The sequence below is a fragment of the Taurulus bubalis genome (assembly GCF_910589615.1).
Source record: "Taurulus bubalis genome assembly, chromosome: 10".
Classification (NCBI taxonomy): Eukaryota; Metazoa; Chordata; class Actinopteri; order Perciformes; family Cottidae; genus Taurulus; species Taurulus bubalis.
Genome location: NC_136598.1, coordinates 15,997,309 through 16,020,017, shown reverse-complemented (window position 1 = coordinate 16,020,017; position 22,709 = coordinate 15,997,309). Strand labels below are relative to the sequence as shown.

The 22,709-nt window shown below is 39.6% G+C and overlaps 1 protein-coding gene across 1 annotated transcript; it reads right to left on the bottom strand.

Annotated features, from left to right (window-relative positions):
• Nucleotides 1-1,196: 1,196 nt before the first annotated feature.
• On the bottom strand, nucleotides 1,197-20,407 carry gosr1 (golgi SNAP receptor complex member 1). Its single transcript, XM_079225094.1, has 9 exons — nucleotides 20,348-20,407; nucleotides 19,683-19,794; nucleotides 18,324-18,411; nucleotides 17,697-17,804; nucleotides 17,410-17,501; nucleotides 12,721-12,795; nucleotides 5,549-5,578; nucleotides 2,341-2,423; nucleotides 1,197-1,765 (listed from the first exon to the last, which is right to left on the bottom strand). The coding sequence occupies exons 1-9, from the start codon at nucleotides 20,379-20,381 to the stop codon at nucleotides 1,641-1,643; spliced, it is 747 nt and encodes a 248-aa protein (XP_079081220.1). The 5' UTR covers nucleotides 20,382-20,407; the 3' UTR covers nucleotides 1,197-1,640.
• Between the last annotated feature and the right edge of the window lie 2,302 nt (nucleotides 20,408-22,709).

Here is a 22,709-nt window from a genome sequence, read left to right as displayed (position 1 = left end):
TAAAGATGCATATAGTGTGTTCTTTAGTTTGCCCAAAGATGTGGAACTAGACTTATGCCTATCTTGAACTTCACTTAAAAGCTTTTCAATCCATCAGTTAACATCTGCAGAGAAAATGGATGAAGGCCTCACTGAGCATTACTGATGTAACAAAGCTGAAAATAGCCGTCTAGTTCTCACACAGACATAGAAAACAAGAGTTCCGTTTTCCTTCTCAGTCGTTGTTATGAAACAGACTTTATGGCGTCAGAAGTTAGTGTAGCACGACCCTTCCAAGTGAGAGGATCTGGCACTTAGTTCTGCTTGGGTGGCGCTCAGTTTGAGTGGCTGACATTTTACATCTTACCGACAGCGGCTACACGTGTCTGGATGAAATTTAGACTTCTGCACAGGGTTTCCATCTGAAAGGAATAGAGATATTCAGGAGAAGATGACAATGCTTGTCTGGCTACTGCTTTCGGTACTGTCCTTCTTTCTTTGTGAGGAAAGCACGAAACACAAGGGGGAAAAAAAACGAATTCACCCTCTTCAGTCTGTTGAAGTGAGCCTAATGCTGCGAGACAAACACTTTGTTCCTCACACAGTTGCCTTGCTTTTAAATTCCTACACCCCCACCAAAAGAGAAAGACTTTAATAGTGGGTCAAATCCAGCCTGCCCCTTCTCAGTTTAATTCTTCAGTTCTCACCTTCAAACACACGTCACTGTGTTTCAAGAAGGACAGACATCCAATGGCGGTTCATGAGCTCTGTCAGGCGCACATACGTGCAGAATGGTTATCTCCTTAACCCGATACACTATTTCTTTACATAGCAAATAGTTGTTTGCGAATCTTTAACAATTCATCACTAACCAAAATGTTAGCAGAAAATGTATTTCTTGTTCATTTGTCACTTTGATCAGCTCGAGATGTAAACTCAGTGCCCATGGGAAGGTTTAAGCACTGACGACACCAACGACAGCTTTTAAGGTTGAAGTCTAACCGGGGTCCTCATATCATTCCCCATCACTCTTTATCTCTCTCTCTCGTTAACGGAGGTATAAAATTAAAAAAACACATGTAAAAAAATATACTACATGTCCTGCTACGTCATCCTACTGCCTAAACTTGCTCAGAAATGAGGCCCGATACACTTTCCAGTAGAGTTCACATAATATATTTTGAAAAATAAATTGTTTAAATGTTCAGTATCTAGTAGTGTCGCACACTTTTTTGCACATATTGAAATTAATAATTTATTATTTCACATTTTACAGTTCACAATGAACTAACCATCCCACTTCATGAATTAAAACAGACCATTAAACTATAAGAATGATGCATCACACATTCTCCATCGTTTCACACTTTCCTCAGTTTCTCTCACAAGTGAAACATCAATATTATTGATTAAAATCTAGTCATATGTGTACTTTTGGTCTCCATTCACTTGTTGGCAGCCCTCCATCTGTCCCACTGCTAAATACAAGTTCAGTAGTTCATGTTGGCCAAATCTGTTTCCATCCAACTCGACCAACTGAAATGTCTTTCTGCTCAGAAGCTTCCAGGGTCCTCCGATAACTTCGCTCAGTCTCCTGGCGTTCCCACGTTACAAAGAGCAGATCCATCCCGCTCCTGTAAAGATTTCAACAGTTCTGGCTTTCAGTGAAAAGCATAGAGCAGGAGGAGAATGGTGCAAACGCCGATCACTGTGCCTAGGATGAGAGAGTCCCTTCTCTTCCGCAGGTTGATCCGCTGGATGAGATTGTTGATGGTTGGGAAACGATGTGGAAGAATCCAAAGTTAAGGAAGATCACAAATATTTAAATTCCAGAAGAACAAAAAAAAAAAGTTATATTTGTTAGCATGAGTGGATCAAATACTTTGTCGATGACATGCAAAAATCTACAGAAGTGTGAAATATTGAAGATTTCAGGAACACTCACAAACAGAAGGAGTGCAATCGGGGTTCAAAGGTAATTACTAATTCTCAAGACAGGAATGGCTGTTAATTAATAATGATTTGAGTGTTTACTGAATTAATAATATGTAGATGGGGGAAACTCCCCTTTTAACCTGCTCTAGCCCTTTACAAAGAATGTTTAGCCTCTACAAAAATCTAAGGATAATTTGGGTGAATGACCCGGGGCCCACCTGGTACAGGACTATAAATTATCAGATAATGTGATCACAGAAAAGCAATATGTGAGCATTGATTTCTGCACAACCAGTCGTGATTTCATACCAGGTCCCTTTCAGCTTCCAATCTATTGTGCAATTTCTTCTATTTGGTTACACACGAGCACACGCACACACGCACACGCACACACACACACACACACACACACAGCATGAAGGATATTGGCCAGTGTGTTGACCCTGCTCTGTATGGATTTCAAGAAGCCCCGTTGGGAGGTCATGTTCTCCTTGGTCGCCATGGCAATACTAAAAAGACAAGAAAGAGAAATGAATTGAGAAGTGACAATATGCTGCATTTGGCTGCACTCAGTAATACTAATTTATGATTCTCACAGATGGGCGGTCGAACCGCAGATGTGAGGAGTCTGATTCGTGGAAAAGAGACGACAAACTGGTCCGTCACGAAGGATTTAAAAGTAAAGTATCGGAGCTCAGCGGGTGGACCGATCCCCAATCGGCACGAGCCTACGTCCTGTCCTCTAAATTCAGTCCCCACAAACTGCACCAGATCTAAAAGCAAAATCTAAAAGTTAAGTCAAGATTTCCAGCTTTTGGCGCAGAAAAGCAAATGAAATCCAATAAAAGACCATTTCTAAACAACAATTTTGGCAGCCAAAAGTATATAAAAGTATAAAATAAAAGAATAGAGTTAAACCAGTGTTAAGAGCTGCGTCTCACTCCAGCAAGACCAGGACTGTCAATCACATGAATCAAAATGAAGTATTCAAATCAGATATTTAGCTTGCTGAAAAAGGTAAACATTGTTGTCACCTATTTGACAACTTTCTAATAACCAGTCATGCAGACTTAACATTATAGGATGTGAAACAACATGGGACAGGGAAACTTAGTTTGATATCCTCCCATGTAATGAAGACAAAGTATTGTGATTTAAAGACGACATGACTGGAGGCACGCCAATGCTACAAGGAAAACAATGATTCTGGGGTGACACGCAAGTCATCTTATCAGGTTCTCCTTTCGCTTTACGTGGCTGCTACAGTGTGTGTGTGTGTGTGTGTGTGTGTGTGTGTGTGTGTGTGTGTGTGTGTGTGTGTGTGTGTGTGTGTGTGTGTCGCCCTGACGTGTAGAAGGAAGGTATGAAACTGCGGTGATATTGTAGCTCTCTTGTTCTCAAACTTTGGCATCAGCAACTTTCAGTAAGGGAAAGTGCAGCTGGGCAGTTGGCTGCAAAAGTTTCAGGCACTTTGTTTTTTTCTTCCGTGGCATCTGTTACACACAATAATCAATGGCAGGCAGCTACTGAGCCCTTCACAGTGAGAGCAAATGAGAAAAATAAATAGACTCCCTGAGACCTTCCGACAAAGTCAAAATAATGACTCAAGTATCGTGTTAATATGCTCAAAAAACAACAATTATTTTGTATTATGCTACTCTTGAACTGCAGGGTGACAAACTGCAGTAAGCACTGGCCACAGGGGACCTGTGTGTCTGTCTGTGTCTGTGTGTCTGTGTGTCTGTGTGTGTGTGTGTGTGTGTGTGTGTGTGTGTGTGTGTGTGTGTGTGTGTGTGTGTGTGTGTGTCTCCTGACCGTCCGCAGTCTTGGCCTGGAGCTGTGTTTTAGGGATCATGTTCTCCTCAGTCAGTAAGAAACACTTTGCTGATTCCAGCAACCTTGACAAGCCTTCCTCTCAATGTTAACCAGCTCATGAGAATCTGGGCTGGAGGATGCAGACTCCCGTCACAAACACTGTATGTGACCGGTCAGTGATTGTTGTATGAACGTGATTCAATGGAGGTCTCAAGTTGTCGATTAACCTGTCACGTTGAAGTCAATTAAATTCATAAAATCACAAATCAATAAATATACTTTGGGGGGGCTTTTTAATCTTTACAACACGAGCTATTTTAAGACCGAGGTCCATTCAAACAAGAAAAGGGGGGTGGGGGTTGTAAATCCCCTGAGTGATTAATGTCATACTAGTCTTTTGCGAAACACGGGCTTTAGGATGAAGAAATGCAATAATAAAAGGTGGGTTTAAAAAAAAATGCGGGCAGAAGCTCAGATGAGAGCTGTGGAAAATAATGCTTGGGGTTTGGAAAAGTGAGCAGTTGCAGTAAAGAAAGAATGACAACAAGGGGGAGACACAAAATGTAACATACAGCATCATTGGATATTTCAGAGACAAAATCCATCAATCAGACGGCTGTCTGTCCAAGGCACTACCTGGGTCAGGATAGTTTTATGTGATGCAAGGACTGTAAATGGAAAAGGCAATTGGGCGGGGAGGACCATTGGAAGGAGGGAGGGAGGGAGAATCCTAAGCAACATATTTGTCATTTGTGCAGATCTGCAGTGAGGCAGGGCCAGCGAGAGATGGATGGTAACTGTAAGTGCAGTTGCTGCACTTCCAAGGCTTTTTGATGTGATTGAAACTCCTCCGATTGAATCATCAGTACAAACTTAGCAACTGCACTGAAAAATTAATTGATTAAAAAAAAAAACTATAAAATACACATAAAAGCTTTGGGGAGGAAGTCGGCTGTAATTCCTGCAGCAAAAAAACATTAATTTAGCAACAACAAAAAAGGGTTTTCTGCACTCGACCTCCATTCAGTCAAAAACGATTCACTTTGGAATAAAATCAGTGTCTATGTTAAGGTGCATTGTCCTGGCTGCAGCAATAAAACATTTTGAATGCGTTAGAACTCTAGCTGGATAGTCTCTTTTGCAATTACAATGGCTGCTGAGCTTCAAGGGTGCATTAGTAGTTAGAAACTTCAACTGTACCAAACACAAAAACATAGTTTCTCTGTAATGAATTTGAAATATATACAACCATTGGCCAATGCCATACCACAATACTTTATCATTAAACTATACAGGTGTCACCTGTGTGCCTATGTCAGTAACATTAAATTCATCATCAAAAAATAAATAGTGAAAATGTACCAGCTGTACAAAAGGCTGATATGTCAAAAGGGTAGTGCTCATGTTTTTTGGTCTTTTGTCAGGAGGCTGTATCCTAGAGACTCAAAAAGAGTATTGTTTGATATAGACCGGTACAGCGGTTAATTCTATCTTCTTAAATTGCAGTTCTAAAATTGAGTTAGGAAGATATTTTGTGTGTAGAATCTATTAATTTCCTTACTCAGTGTTGGCATTTCCACCACATAGTGGCTACTGAAGGATGAGGCATAACAAACAAGTCTACAGGTGTACAGCCCAAGCTTAACAGGATCTGTTAGGCGGGACATATCCAAGCCATGTTAAGGTCCATTCTGGTACACATACTGATGGTTTTGAGTCACCTTAAGCAGGTAGATGAGGGAAGGGAAAAGGAGGGTGGGAGCTGTCACATAGGCAAATACATGTCTTCCATATGTGGAGGACAGAAAGAAAGTCTTACCTTATTGTGTCATCCATCAGTCGGTCCGAACTACAGACAAAGAGTAGGAGAGGGGAGCAGGAAGAAAAAGACAAAGACATTGATTAGTTATTGACATGAGACAATGTAGCAAAACATGGAATGGTTATTTTAGTTAGTTAGTTGGGGCAGTTAACTTGATTACTTTCAGATTGGCTGCAATAAATACTGAATTCTGATCTTGCGACTTGGTGACACTGAACTGGACAATGAACTGAATTCAATTAGGATGTTGTTTGGGACTGAATTTCCTTTTCTTCTCTCTACATCAATCTCCTCAACTCCCACATCGTGACTAACCGACCAGCCTGGCAGAACAGTGTAACGCAATTAAAATCTTCCCACTGACAACAGTGTGGTCGCGTCTCTTTGTGCACTCTTGTATCAGATGCCTGCTTTTGTCCTGCAGAGAATATTGGAACACGAACACACACATCTGTATAACACTGTTGTAATCAGTTTTGTGTCTCAGGTTGCTCATAAACAATAATGATCTGAGTGGTTTATTCCCTAATTGGAATTAATTTGGATAATGTTTCAGAGAACAAAAGTGAAACCAAACAAACAAAACTGCAGGGATTAAATGTCATAGTTCAACATCCCTTCAACAATCCACATCCTCATTGTCCAGCTCCATATGTGGTTTCTGACATCTTTTTACTATCCAACCAACGTGACAGGAAGAGAGGGAAGGTCTCTCAAAGATTCATCCCCACCAAACTCTTACCAAACCACAACCATCTCCAAACTTTACCAAAACCTTCTCTCATGCTTTAACTTGACCATCTCAAGGCAAATTATGTTTAATCTCGTGCCTAACCCCATATTACTGGTTTGGTGCTCAATCAGCATCTTAAGATGTGTACCAGTCTCTCACTTCATATGAGAATCATTTTTTTAACAGTATGCACGATACCAGGATCCTGAAACTCAAGCAGCAAAATATAATACATTTCTCTATTTTTTTAAATAATTTACACCTGAGTTTTTCCTGTCTTAAATGTTGAATGTTACAGTCAGACTAAACTTCATTGTCTTAAGTTGATCCTAAACCTGAACATGAATGTTGAAAGCAAAAGCAGGTGTTTATATTTTCATTGGTTTCATCACATGGCAAACAAAGAGAAATGAGTTTACACATTAAATAGGGTGGTCCTCTCTGCCCTTTTTAAGTGAGGGAAAAACATGCCATGTGGCTCTGCATGTGCACATGCATTGTTGGCGAGCATGTTTGCTGAGCTAACAGTTTTTTCTCTCCATCTAACAGATGCTGGGAAGCCCCCAAAGGAGTTTCAAAAGATCCAGTTTGAAAAAAAAGTATGAATTCAGGGAAGATCATTTTTATTATTATTACAGAAGGAGTAATGCAAAGCTCATTCAGGTAGACAAAAAAAAACAATACCATCCAGGGGTTCTAAACTCCACAGATGTGACCTTGTACAGGTGACTTATTTGTTTAAGTATTGGCCAACTGATTTCTCAAAGGACAGACCATCTTATAGGTGCAATCACTTTGAGATTGGCGCCGCTAATGGCCTGTAATGTCAGCATCCCTCCCTCTGCTGGAGGGCCAAACAGGGCTGACATCAACGAGTTAACATTTAATTGTTGGGGTGTAATTGCAGTAATCCCAGGAGTGTCGCCCATGAGACTGGCCTCTGCAAGGGACACTGTGGAGTCAGTGTGGGCTGAACTGCCTTCTGTTCTTGGATCATAGCTCCGCACACAAGCACCAGTCTGCTATTTGGCAGGAGTTTGTAATGCATCTTGGCTTTGTCACACTGAAATTGAATAATTTACAGGACTCCATTCGTTTGATAAAATGGGATGTAACTGGCACATCATTCAGAACGAAGGCTGGCAGTTTGGCTCAAATGGATTGTGGAAGTAGCAAAGAATACACAAAGAACAGGTAGTTGTAATGAAATGAGTAGTGGAGTCAGACCAGCTATAACATTTTAGCCTTTTTTATCTTACTAAGCCAGTATGCTTATTTGATTATTAGGCACATGAGATCAAGCAATGGCCTCACAAAAGCTGTATGTCTGAAATAAGAAAATAAAATAAATGCTAACTTCAGAAAAATGTGGTGGGACAAAGGCCAGACAGGCACATGAAAAAAAACATGGTGGACAGACAAACGACTGACAGAGAAAAACAAACCTTTAACTGTCTGTCTGCCAACAGTGTTCACCTTATAAATCCTGACTTGAAGAGCGAAAGAGAACGGCTGTGAGCTGAGGTGAGCCTTAATTTATGGAGCTTTTATATGCAAGGATGAGATGGGGCGAAAGATTTATGTGCAATTCCCCGCCATCATCAAGCTGCAGCCGTAGTTGTGAGGTTGATTGTACTATCACATTCATATATGTGGCCTTCTGGGGTTTCAGTGCCGAGTGGTATTCCTTTCCGTTTTCCTCGGCCAGTGGCATAATGCTGAAGTCATTATATAGCTCATTAGCTCCAAGCTAATTGCCTTTCCCAGTGTGATGTATCCACCCAGCCGTACCCCCATGTTCTCTTGCCATCTCATGCCACACACACACACAAGATATCCGCATTGGGAGTGTTATGCAGGTACCACCCATGACAACAAAGATTAATAGATAATCAAAATAATAACCAATTTGTTTTCTGTTCAATTATTTGACTGTTCAAGTGGTATTCTGAAGGGAAATGCTTTGCAGCAACCTTTGAGTAATGCTCTGTCAAGTTGGCTTTTAGAGCAATGTGAGGCAACTAATACAATCAGCCAGGTAAACTGAAACATTAATTACTTTGTCTAGGAAACAGTCGAGCACAACTTGGCAACAGATGCAGAAAGCAAACTGCATCAGCAAAGCAGTGAAGTGGCCACAAATCAAAGCTCAGACCTACACACTCAGCACAGCTCACACATTGGGAGATTCACACAGACGGTCCTTACAGTAACGTTGCCATTCTCCAACCTTGGCTTCATAAATATTGGACTTTTGTAAAAATGAGAAACTCCAATAACTAGGGAACTGGGATTATTTATGTTTCTAATTTGGACATAATATTTTGAAAAACTAAAAAAGGCAGACACTTTGAAAATAGATACCTGTAGGCCTGTCAGGATAACTGCTTTTGTTCTGACGATGTGTTGTCCCAGAAGAAAGTTGCAACAAACATTATCATTTTAGGACCTTTTTATGCAATAGCATAGTATAATAATTAAAGTAAACCCTCTCAAAGAGAAAGGAATTTCAAGTAATAATAATAATAATAAATATATACCCTTGGTCAGAAAAGCTACGAGACGTTATCTTGCTTATTGTGTGATTTATTCGGGGACAATATAATACAATACAATACATAGCCTACGCCAAAACAATCAACACCTTTAAGTTCTCTTATCATGCTTCACACTCGGTCATAGACTAAGGCCCAAACCCAATCTCCACACTAAACCCTCAAACCCTGAACCCTCAGGGACTTACTGACGTCACCACTAAGTGGTTGAGTGTGAGAGGCTGTGAGGGCTTGAACTGGTGTAAATATGAATGGGACAGTACTTTGCTGCAACATATCACATGAAGACATAAACAAATAGTGTACAATTGTATATTTATTTTATACTTTTTATTCACTGGTTTGAACGTCTTCCTCACGAGATGAAAAGTCATTTTAAATGATCTATTTACTTGTTTTTGTCAAAACGAAATGTTTGATGAATGTAAAAAAAATATTATTATATATATTTTCTGCTTGCATTCCTCTGATCTCTGATTTCATGTGTTTTTATGTTCCATCTTTAATCCGTAATGTTGTAGTGTAAATGTATTTTATCGGGCTAAACGCCCACGTGTCTCTTTGTTTACCTTTTTTTTACGTCTCCATGCTTTCATTGGGAACTGCGTGTTTAACGTCACATTGCTATGAACTGTGGGTAATTCCCTTATAACACCAACAACAACATCCCACCTCACACGCTCTGCCAATCACAGGTACGTTCATGTGTACCACCCACCCTCATAGGTAGCTACGATGATTGACAGGCCCCACAGCTGAGGAGACCTTCACTGACCTTGCAATAACTTATCTTCTTATCTAGAACAACTTCTTCCTGTAAACACAATAACACTTACAACATAACAGGTTAACATTATATATGGTAACGCTTTGTGTCTGGATTACGGTCTCATTTTATTTATTTTTGTTTCTCCTTCAATGATCCAAAAAGGAATCCAATAGAAAGGAATTGTTCCCAATAGTGTGTTCAAGTTTTCAGACTTTAAGATGCTGCATGATTGCATAGGAAGTCATTGGGAACTCGACTTTTAAGCAAGTAACATGAATCAATGTGCCTCGCTTCACAGCAAAAACATTGCTTGACAGGATGTCCTTATCAGAGTGACCACTACCATTAGAGCATTTCCTCCATGAACCTTTAATGGACCTGCCCACCCCATGTTTTAGTTTATTCATGAACACGGACATTTATGGCAGAGAGAGATGGAAAAACAGATACAGACGGTTGGAGAGCAGGACGAGGGACGCACCGATACCAACATTATAGACTGGAGTTTGCATTCCTGTTTAAGTTTTGACTATTTGTTGCTGCATTAAAAAGGTTTACACTTGAATTGTAATTCAATATATTTTATGAGGCGTACAGCTTTTTAATTAAACTATGGTATAGGATCGGTACTCGGTATCTGCCAATACCCAAAGCCCAGATATCGGTATTGATATCAGGACTGAAAAAGTTGGATGGGTGAATCCTTACACCAGAACTCACAGACGAGAGAAATGTCTACAACACTTACTTTACAACATAAAGTTAAATTCAGCCAACACTCATACAGTCTCTTAAATCTGCAGCACCAGCCTGCTGCTATACACCCAGTATGACCTCATCACATTGTAGTTTCTGTGTTTGCCATGGTGTCGCTGCAAGCTGTGACGGCATGTTGAAAAATATAACCCATCCTAAACTCTGAAGGCAGCACCACATAGCTGTGTGCGTCTGCCGCCCTCGCTACCGCTGCCAACCTTGGCGGTAGCTGCTGGATGTCTGAAAGCACCTTAAGTGTCACTCCTATTTACCATTGTCTCTTGCAACAACAGCTTTTCAAACATAATATATAGGGGGGTCTGACTGATGAAGAACTAAAGAGGAGGTTATCTTAAACATTAATCGTGGCATGTCACTCTGATTAGATTCAGGCTGGCAAGCACGCCGTGTACCGCAGAACGTTTGGAGATTAACTGGAAGGGACTTTTTCTCTTAGGTAAGTGATTAGTCTTAGCTGATCAGTTTGGCAATGCTGGTACCAAGACTTGCCAATATATTATAGACACACAGACCCACTACATATACACCTACACACACAATACCTCCTATGCAGTCTCTGCAAATGTATATTGATCATGCATTACATCATCCACCCTAAAACCATTGTAGAGATAGATAATCAGAAAATGGAATACTCATTAAAATCCTCTTGCCTCTGTTCATTTCACAGAATATTACCGAATATTAAATAAAAGAAGCGTAACAAATTATATTTCTAGATACAGATAACACAAGTTCACATAAGAGACACGTCAATATTCATAAAACTATGAAAAGCATGTCGTTACAGACAGTCTCAGGAAGCATGAAAAAGATAAAGAGCATTTTAACTCAAATCTCTCGTCTCATATCCGTGTTCTGCCTTCAGTGAGACTTCGGACCATTTCTCTGGTCACTAACAACTTTGAGTCCTTTTCGCTTATGGTCCACTTTCCTGTTTCATAGCTTTAATAGGATCAATCCAGTGTAACTCTATCCTCGTCTCCAACCTCCTCTTTCCCCTCCCAGCTTTGTCAATGGTCTGGGAAAGCCCTGCAATATGGGATGTGGTTAAATAAGATAATTTTATTATCGATATCATGACCAATTGTGCTGGATTGACTCGAGGGCTTGACTGCTGGGAATACCAGTCGCAGCAGGAAGCTGAAGAATGTTTTTCTTGGAAACCTTTTCACCCTAAGCCCCAATGCAGGGTATCTGTCAATAAAGAATATTGATGTGACCAGTGGCCTCTTTTTCTAAAATGTATTGTAAAATGTGTAAACCGGGTTTAAAAATCCCAATGGTATTCACAATTATTAAAAATGTAATTGCTGGGTTATTTTATTTATGCCATGTCGAAACAAGTAAAGCCTGTTTTAGAATGAATTAAAAATGTCTTTTATGGGGGATAATTGAGATATTCTTCCTTTGAGAGGTTGAAAGAGGAAACAAATATGTAGCCACAGAGTGATTCAATCGGGCTGCTTTGTATTTGCCATGTTCAAATCATCAGAAGGGATCCTCAAGCCTGGGTAATGTCAAAAGCTCTTCTGTGTGTTATTCGTGTTTTGTTTCAGTGTGTGTGTTCCCTGCTGACATCCAATTTTACTTTCAACATAGGGTGCCACACACGCACACACACACACACACACACACACACACACACACACACACACACACACACACACACACACACACACACCTCATGCAGTTCTGCAGTGCTGGAGAGTCAGCCAAATGATAGTAGGACACTAATGAGGTTGCTGGCAGTGTACTGTGTCAGTATCAAAAGTACGCCTAACCTTTTCAGCTTTAAGATGCCAAGTTGTAGAAAACATGTTGGAATAGCTTACACCGCATCATGTGAAAATAACGTAAATCCCCTCTACAAGTACATCTAAACCCGTCCCTGCCCACATTCTCTTCAACAGGACACCAAGTAAAACACAGGATTTTTTGGCTCAACTAGCCAGGAAAGCACTCAAATCCAAGCTACATTTTCTCGGTGCTGAAATATACAATAAATTCTAGTTTAATGAACGCAACAACAAAAAAAGTGTCTTCCCGTCTACTAGAGATAAAGAATTAGTAGCAGCAGTGATTTCCAGTGTTATTCCAAATGGCTGTGCTCAAGATGAGTTATCCCAGCTTTGATTCCTGGGAAGCTGAAGCTTTTGCTTTGCCAGGAAAGGCTGTACAGCTCTAGAAAAATGGCAGCTATTTTCTATATTTAACTACTGTGATTTATACACCAACACCAACTAATAAGTATCTTTAAAAACTGTATTACAAAGTTGGATTCTTGATTTCTTCACATTCCTCAGACACAGCAAAGAAAGGTGATGGAACTTACTTTCTCAGATGCTCATGCTCCTTTAGAAACATCTCCGTTCTTCTGTTGTTGACCCCGGAGCCACTCTTGTAGGATCTGAGAAGGGAACGCAGACACAACGGTAAAAACAACGCTCACTTTGAATAATTTCACAAATTAAAAGAAAGTTATGGAACAATATTTGCTATTTGTGTTATGTGCCACAACACTCAAAACAGTGAGTGTATAGCAATTGTCAGCATTCAAGTCAAAAACATCCAGACCTATCTTTGGTTAGGATCCCGACAGAGCAAGCTGACCATGATTTATCTGAACCAATGGATGTATCTTTTCCAGTATGTCTAACAATAACTATTCTTTTCTGTTCAAATAATTTCTTTGGCCGGGTGTAGCCTTAACATGTAACACGTAACATGTATTCTTACCAGTAGCAGCTCAAAACCATATAATTTACTGTTTTTTTTATAATGTAATAACATTAATATTGAATTAATTGAATTCAGTTAAGCCTATTGGTTCGGCCCTCCACAACGGTCCCAATTTCTCATGTGGCTCCTTGGGAAAATGAGTTGCCCACCCATGTTTTAGCACCATCACAACCTTTTCCTTCCCTTATCAACAATCAAAAGACCACAGGGGGGGTTGCTGCTACAGTGCCTTGTACCCCCTTTTCCTATTTTGTTGCACTATAACCTGGAATTATGTGGATTTTATGTAATGGAACTACTCAAAATCTGTGAAGGGAAAGAAAAACTTGTTTTAAATGCCTTTTGGCAAACTCCAAACGTGTTTCTTTTCTTTAAGCAATGTTTTTTTTTCATAAAGCCCTGCTCTGTGGAGTGTACATCAGAGTGGTCCTCTGGACAGTGTGGAGCTTCCAAGCACTTTCAGGGTTATCTTTGGTCTCTTTGCTGCCTCTCTGATTAATGTCCTCCTTGCCTGCCGTGACTGAGTATTGGTCCTCTCTTAGCAGGTTTGTTACCGTGCCATATTTCTTTTCTATTTTGTAATAATGGATTTGATGGAGCTTCTGGCGACACTTTAGCACGCAGGTGTACTTCATTTAAACTCATGATGTCACTACTGAGGGTAATTGGTCGCACCAGAACGTATTTAGGGGCTTCACAGCAAAGGGGATGAATACATATGTATGCACCACTTGTTTTGTTTTCATTTCACTTCACCACTTCTGACAGATTTGTGTAGGTCCAATACATAAAATCCGGAAAAAAAAAACATTTTAATTTCAGGTTTTAATGCAACAAAATAGGAGAAAGAAAAAAAATCTGTTACGCTCGGTCATCCCACTGAACATTAGAATGTTAAAGGGTGTCACATTAATTGTGTGGTGGCGCCAAACTGAAAACACATGCGGCCTAAAGCTCTTTATCCAACTAGCTCACTGAGGAAACATATTCATTTCCTATTCGTTGCCATATTTAATCCAACCCACAGACAAAAAGCACAGGCATAACTCTTGTGGAGACCTTTTTTTTTTTAATCAATTTGTAGCGACAACACCACTGCATGTATTGCTTTACAGTAAAAGCCGCTGTGGTTCACCAATGGAAAGCTTTTAATGTGAAAAGAGAAGCAGCAGTAAATACTCGGTTTGCATTAGCAGTAACTTAACGCAGCAAATTCAGCACCATTGTGGTTGCAGTAGAGCAGATAAGAAACCAGACTGTTAATGGTTGGTTAAAAAGGCAAGGACAGGGTGGAAGGAGTGGAGCAAACTACCGTACATTACACAGAAGCTTCTACCACAATGAAAGTCAACTAAAGTCAACAAAGAAATCAACTGCATGGCCACGTATGTTGAGCCGATTAGTTTACTGCGACAACTTAACATGGAAGGCATGGATGACCATCCTGTTCCCTGTGGTAATTCCCTGCAATGAAGCAGCAATATAGATCCTTAAAATCACAGCTACAACACAGCTGTGTCATACGGGGCCTCTTCCTCGACAAAGCCTCGGAGAGGGTGAGAGGGAGTCTAGAACGGTGTACAGTTCATTTACTATTCTATACATTGATTATGCAAGAGACCACTGATTCCACGCACATACTGATAGCTTTGTAATAGAGCACACCCCTTCGTCATGCTATCTGGTAGCAAAATAGTCAAAGTTGATGGGTGGGTTGTTATACTACTCAGAGCAAACGCATTACACCCATTCTATTTTGCATCAGCCACTCTGTGATAGCTGTAGTGTGAGCGGTCCAAGAACAAATGTGCCTACTTCATCCCCAGAGCGCCATCCAAAGCCATTGAATGGAAATACTATATTCAGTGCACATACAGCACGCTCCATAGTGCCTACCTTAAACGCCCCACCAGCAGAGCTGATGCCTTTGTGGGGCTAGAATTGCCCATACTGACAGCTAGCTTCATCACTCCAGCAGTTTTTTTTTAAAAGGGCACCGATGTAAATCAGGAAAGCTGTCATTGTTGTTGCTGACATTTAGAATCAAAGCAGAAGAGGGAGCGTGAGGTCTGAGCTCAGCTCTACTCCATTCTACTGTTATGAATGGTGCCGCTGTGCGCGCGTGTGTGTGTGTGTGTGTGTGCATGAGAATAGGTTTTGTTGCCAGAGTCTGCAAGTACATAGAAAGATACTGACATAGTTTACTACATGTCCTGGATCTCTACTGCCCTCTGCCTGACAAATGGGACAAAGGGCTCAGCTGCAGCAGAAACAGCCATCACTATCAATGGCATGAAGCCAGCACATTTCAGAATGAACTGACCTTACCATTTTGCTTTTCAGACACAACTTAAACTGCATTATACAGTTTGTTTTGTGTGGCTATTAACACTTACACACGGTATTGTGATGTTATGATGAACGTTCTAAACTAGGCTGCAAAACGATGTCAGACTTCCCTTTTGTTTGATAAAATCCCAATGCCATATAATATTGGGCCCCTGCTTGTCTGATGTTAGGAAAATATGTTTGTCGTTTTTACTTTTCATGAAATTTTCTTTTAATGCTGTACACTGGAGAGTAAAACTTTCTCTGTACGCACTTCTGAAAAGATCAGATGAAAAGTGTTCATCAAGTTAGCTCATGTTTTAGTTAATCCTCATGAGATGCATTACAGTTAAGACAGATAAAGTCTTGAAAAATAATAATAGGCTATCCTTCCAGCTGTCCAGGATCGACTGCTTTTATATATTCTCAAGTCCTAACTTATCACGTTCCCATGCCCCACCAACAGTTGTAATTCCCCTACCTGTAAGACCAGGCGGTTCTCTCATTAGCAGCCTCCAGGTACATTAATCATCATAAGCCTGTGCAATGGGTCAACAAGACCGGCTCATTTCTATGCATTAGATTCATCAGCAGGGAGCCCATTAGTCAGGTCAGTGGCACTCCTTAGAAATGTGATTTAATGAGAAGATTGAGGGAACTGTTGCATGTAGTGCTGACCTCATGGGATGGTACTTACCGAATAGATAAACAGTAAATGTAATTGCTAAAGTGCAGCGTGACTTCAGATTAGACAATAATGACTTGGTGGTGCATTGATACAAATAGTTTTAATATAAGTTAACTTAAAGAATACAAGTACTTGTTGAATAAGAGAGAATATAAAAACAAAAACAAAACAATTATACTTTGTTCCTCTATGTATAAAGAAAGAAACCTATTCAGTAAAAACATGGTGTGTTCCTCCGCAGTTCTGAGAAAATCAGCATCATCATTCCTTAACCATGATATTAATTAACCCTTTCTTACTATAATAATCATACAAACAATAGCAGCATTAAGTAGTAAGCCAAGCACTTCTGCATTATCTACCGAAAACATGAAGGCGGCCTGTAACTGTTGATAGCCTGTTATATATCCCCTAAATGTATACAAGTAAGTTTATGAGTACACTGATACAACCATTGCCAGTAAATACCAATGTGAAGAAATCAAAACATTGAGTAAGAATGGACAACTTCTTATGAACTAGACATCTTTAAATGGGTTTATGCGCGAGAAGGATATCTGATATAAAGTGACTGTGAGGCCTATGGGACATGTATGCCTGCATGATGCATCCGCAGACTATCTGCATGCTACAGTTAAGGGGTGGAAAGTGATCAATAGGAATCCTGCAGTGCTCACCGTATGCTCACTGCTGCGTCTTATAGATCAATAAGCCACTACAAAAAAAAAAAAAACACCAGAGTCATGGTTTGTGGGAGCCTCCATCTCATTTAAATGCACTCACTCACAACTGAGTCAATCTGAGCAGAGGACACACTTTCTCAATACAAGGCCAAAGAGGACATGAATCTTCTTAGGTTTTAATGGCCAACATTTTTCAAGAGCACGCCCGGTGGAAGTCAAGGTTCAACTACCTCTCTAAGGATAAGGTCTACAACATAAAAACACTGAATAATGCTTGCCAGTTTTTAGTCCTCCACGGCCACTAAGATCAAACACAAAGCAATGCATCACATGACAATATTATTTGTTTTGTATGCAATACCATCAACAGCTTTATGTGTGCAAAACAATGTGTGTGTGGGCCATGAGCCCTCATTTGCTGTACCTTTAGCGGTCAATACAGTTACCAATAGTTATGTGCACTGAAATTGGTTTTACAGTGTCAATAAACTACAGAGTCCATATTCCGATAACATTGGACACATGCTGGTAAATTACCTGCATGGTCAAATTAACCAAAAGGGTGGCGTGACGGGGTACTCACTCAATGTCTTTCCTGACGGAACCAAGCAGGTCTTCCCTTTCCCTGATGGCCAAGAAGTTGCCTTTGGTTTTGTGGAATTCATGTGTGTAATCCTGCATAGAAAACAAATCAAAGTGAAAATGAAGGAGGGGTTGAGGAGGATCAAACAGTGAACACCAAGAGAAATGGAAACACTGAGGCATGTGTACTTTATTTATTGACATTCCTACTCAGAAAACAAAACATGTAAAGTAGAATACCGTATATGGAGTAGATAAAATATATAAATCAAGAATGAGAGAGCAAACCTGTAGAATGTCTCTGTGTCTCTGGAGCGTGTGCATGAGGGCAGCATTGAGAGAAGCTGCGCCCGGGGTGTTGGTGTACTCGGCCATCTTGTCATTCACTAAAGTCAACTGACAGAGAAATGGAAATTAATGGATTGACAGATGGACCGGGAAGACATCAGGGAAACCAGTCGAGCAGCAGATAAGGTAAAGACTCACACAGAATCCCAGTACAACATGAGCAATATGCACAACACGGTAACACACAAATAACGTGTCAATTCAAGGATGAACCCTTTTTATCAAAGGGATGTCTTTCAAGCGAAATAAAACAAAACATGATTGGGATAACTGCATTGTACCATTTTGAGATTAGAAATGAACAATATAAATACAAAAATGTAGCCATTGTTTAAGACTAGTATCTCTATAAATTGTGTCAAATTAAAAAGTTACACTTTTTGGAGTTTTTTTGTTGTTGAACTGAGTGAAATACATTAAAGCACTTGTGTGTCCAATCATCCAACCCATGTGAGGAAGTGGAGCCTGCAGTCTGCTCTTTCCTTGATGGCATAAATCCAATGCTGTTCTTATTACAGTCTGTTTGTTGGCATTTTACGGGCCACTGGCCCATGAAAATGTGCTTACTTTGGCCAGCAGCTGTTCAATCTCCACTGACATGGTGTCAAACATCCTGTCTTGGGTAGAGTTGTTTAGCAGTGGGGTCGTGTCTGACCTTGAGGAGGAAAGCAAAGTATGAAGAACAATTAGAAATATTACTTAAAGTTGTGCAGTTTAAAAAATAAATTGTGACATTACATATCTTATCATTACAAGTTTTCACTAATTAAATTATACACTGACACATGTTGAATATGAAGTTTTGGTGCAAAACTTAAGGAATAATGCTTGTGTGATGAATCGTATGCACTTGTGTTCAAACTTTGTTTAGCAAATTACATGAATTTGCATCCAAATGAAAATACATGTTTAATTAGAAATGACTTACTATTAACTTTAATTAGTAATGTTTTTATGTTTATTTTACTAACACAATCCACGAAGGCAAAACATAAGACATTCCTCTGGGAAACAGACACTGCTCCCTTCATACACAGATCTTAAGTATTAGATTATATTGCATGGGTAGGTAATGTATTTCTTACCCGGTGATGATTCAGTGAATGAATCAGTAGAATTGTACACTGACTGGTACGCTGGGCATAAAACCGTTACCACTTGGCAACAAAGAATGTTTTAGTTAGACTGTTACTAGATGAATTATTTTTCTAAGAATCAAAATGTAAGATGTGCTAGAGCTCGTGGCTTGATTAGTAAAAGAATCAAAAAGGTGAACTGGTAGTGTTACAATAATAAAATCTCAATAGGGAAGTTCTCCTCAACTTGCCTCGCTCCAAGGATAGTGTCGCTAGTGAACTTCCTTGGAGTTGGTGTGGATTCAATATATTGTTCATTCACACTTTGTTCCTGCCGACCCTTTCCTGTGGTGGCAAGCCTCCTCCCAAATATACAAGGCCTCCGACCACGAAAACTACTAGGCCCCTTTTTGACCGTTTCTTAAATTCTCACTAACTTAAGGACATACTAAAGATGATCACCCTCATATTGGTTAAGTATTAAGCATGGATCCCATTTGTTTTATCTAACCATGGATATACAATCCAAAGATATAAAATTACTATTATTAAAAGACAAAGAAAAGCAGCAACCTTGTTTCGACGTTTGGGCTTTATATTATTCGATTATTAAAACAGTTGCAGATTCATTTTCAGTTAACAACGTCCCAATCAGGTCAAATGTGTTCTTGCCTTAAATTTACCTGGAAAGTAGTAAATAGCAGTTTGACTTGCTGCGTGTACTTGTAGTAGTTATTTAACTGTGTAGTCTCCAGTGAAGCTACCGTTGCCTCACTGCTTCCTGACATCCAACGACCTGTATGACTGAGAACAATCTACTTTCGCTTTGTGCAGGGCAGAAGGATCTTACGTGTCTCCTCGGCGTCCATCCCTTGAGCTGCTGTAGCTGGTGCACAGTTTACTGAAGGAGACCAACTTCAGGTCCAGTTCATTCTCCAACTGCCTGGCCTGCTTTCGCAGATCTGTAACAGAGTCGCGCGCGCGCGCACACACACACACACACACACACACACACACACACACACACACACACACACACACACACAGAGAGAGAGAGAGAGAGAGAGAACAATTAAACGCTTAACAGCGGCTCATTTTAGTTGAATGCCACAGCCATAATCAATGGTAATAAGAGCAACGCTTATTGACTAAGTTAGGTTAGTACGTTAGAGTGACATGAACGTAGTAGCTAACCTAGCTTTACATCAACAGAGGGGGAGGAATAAACAGATCTAATGAGTGTGACAGCTGGCTGAACGGACTCCCAATATGTGTGGTTGATGAACCATTTAACACAAATGTAACTAACAGTTTAAGGAATAACGTTATTTCCACGACGACGTGTCAGCTAGCTTGTTGGGAGCTCGTCGTTGTAGAGACACGTCTGCGTTTAAACCCATGGCTGTGTGAGGCAGACGCGACGACAACGGCACTGGCAGGCTAACTGTTGGAATCATGGATACTGTACTAGCTGTTGCTTTATTTTACTGTTTTCTTAAATGGAGTCTCTCTTACCTTCCCAGTAGTTGCTGCCTCCTATTCCTGCCATCTTTGTTGTCCTGCGACGTCACCCAGTTCCGGCCCGAGTGTGTCACGTGTCAGAACCAGAACAAGACGTTCCACTTACACAAGGAAAAAAATAATTGGGTGTTTTTATCGCCCTCAGCTCAGCCTCTCAGGCGACAACACTACCCAGGATCCACAAGGCTCCACATATACCAGCCTATAACAGCGCCACCTAGAGGTAATTTGGGGTTCCACAGTAAGTTTCAACCATTTGTTACATTGTGTGTTCACTTTGAGAAGCATACTGTTGGTTCAGAGAAAAAATGTTGATACATCATGCAGGTACACCATATATTGTAGATCATATGTATACTGTCAAAATGTGTGATAGTTGATGTCACTTTTGTATTTTTGTAGTTAAACCACTACTGTTTATGTAGTTCCTATTGCATCATATAGCAGTTTTTCAATAGACCAATCATTGGTTTGTATGTTTTAATACACGTAGCACACACACCTAGTTGGTCCAATGAACAATATCAATATTTTATTGATGAATGTTGATAAATAAAAGGATGTTAAAATGTTCCAAGCTGAAATAACCATAGTTGAACAGCTGATCAACTTTTGTTTTACTTGTGCAATTTTGATTCTATGCATCACACATTCCCAGAATAGCCTCTTTCTTTAGCTCTAATAAAATACTTACAATATCAAGATCTAATTACATTCATCTGGTGCAATATATAATACATTTAAGTATGTTATATACTTTTTTATTCCGTCTGTATATTAAATATTGCTACTGTATTCTTCTTTACTGTTTATTTATGTTACTTGATTTTCTGCTGCTGTAATCCTGCAATTTACGCACTGCGGGACTAATAAAGGGTTATCTTATGTTATCTTATCTTATAATGTCACTCTGCTTGTGGTCCTCCTATGTTGGAGAATGAACTGCCCTTTCAAATCCCTTTACAGTGCCTCTTTCACTCACACATGCAGGTACATATTCACACATTAGCCATCAGGGGACATGTGGGTTCCAGTGTCTTGCTCAAAGGACACTTTGACATGCAGAAAGGAGGAGCAAGCGATTGAAACACCAACCCTGCCTGCAATTAAATGATGATTAAATGACCCGATGAGCCAAAGTGTCCTTCAATCTCCTCAATTATTACAAATAGCACAACGCTAAAAAAAACAGCAAGAGAGAGTTTGTGAGTTGTATTAATTGTTATATGAGTATGTGTGCATTGTTTACATGTCATGATCGCACAGAGGTTTTTATTGAATGTTTGGTGTAAATTCATGGTTGACATGAATTGTATTTATTTTTCCATTCTCATTTGTCAAACATTATTTACAGTTGATTCCAGTTCATATAAAATCTTCACACCAACACTGCGACCCTGACACACACTCAACTTAATATGCACTCATCCACAGACAAGAGTATAAGAAAGAAAAACAATGTACAAAATGGTCTCCATACGCAGATATTAGGTATTAAACTTTACTGATGACAGCTGCATTCGATAAAAAGAGAAGGAAAGAATCTTCTCTCAAAGTAATAGGAAATCAAGGCAAATTATTTAGGGAACAATCTTTTACTTGAAAAAATGTGATGAGAAACATGCATGGCATTCCCAAGAGCCACCTTATTTTAATGATCCAGTGCATCAGTTTCAATTAGACAGAGATATTTGCACAGATTTGTGATGTAAAGAAAACAACGCTTGGTTTGTTTTGGTAGTTTTAGTAGAAGATGCTTAAATTAAATCTGTGCATGTTAGACAAGATTACCAACAGAGTCTCTCTCTTACATGTCTGTACACAAACCTGCTCCATAGATTTGTCCATACATTGTCAAAAGACAAATGAGCTTCTTTAACATAAAAGAGAAATAGCAAAGTATTATTATTTCGCACCAGATTATATTCTTTGACGTAACTTTTTAGCCTCTTTTTCAGTATCCCTGACAACTGGCTGAAGGAATATAAAGGATTTATGATCCATCATTTTCTTTGCACTGGACCTTTGAAATGTGTAGCTGGATGGCTCCGACGTTGATTCATAGACAGTGATCAGTAATGGACAGACAACCTAGGAGACTTTTGCACTCCAAAGTATTAGTTAGTGGGAGAATAAACACTAACACATTGAAAAGAGAACTGAATTCATATTCCTTTTTATGAGACAGTGAGAATGCACATCCTTGATAAAAACAGGGCACACACTCAACTATCCATGTAGAAAGTTTGAAATTAACCTACAATAAAAACAAAAAAGAACAAACAAATACATTCATTTTTATGATTACACAATATATATATATATATATATATATATATATATATATATATATATA

What these genes read in the sequence shown, in the direction of transcription:
- gosr1 (XM_079225094.1), bottom strand. Translation starts at nt 20,381, where the DNA reads ATGGCAGGAATAGGAGGCAGCAACTACTGGGAAG. An exon ending in GACACAGAGACATTCTACAG is followed by an intron (nt 17,502 to 17,696) that starts GTTTGCTCTCTC and finishes TTTTCTATGCAG; the next exon opens with GATTACACACATGAATTCCA. An exon ending in CAGGGTCAACACACTGGCCA is followed by an intron (nt 1,766 to 2,340) that starts ATATCCTTCATG and finishes GGATTCTTCCAC; the next exon opens with ATCGTTTCCCAACCATCAAC.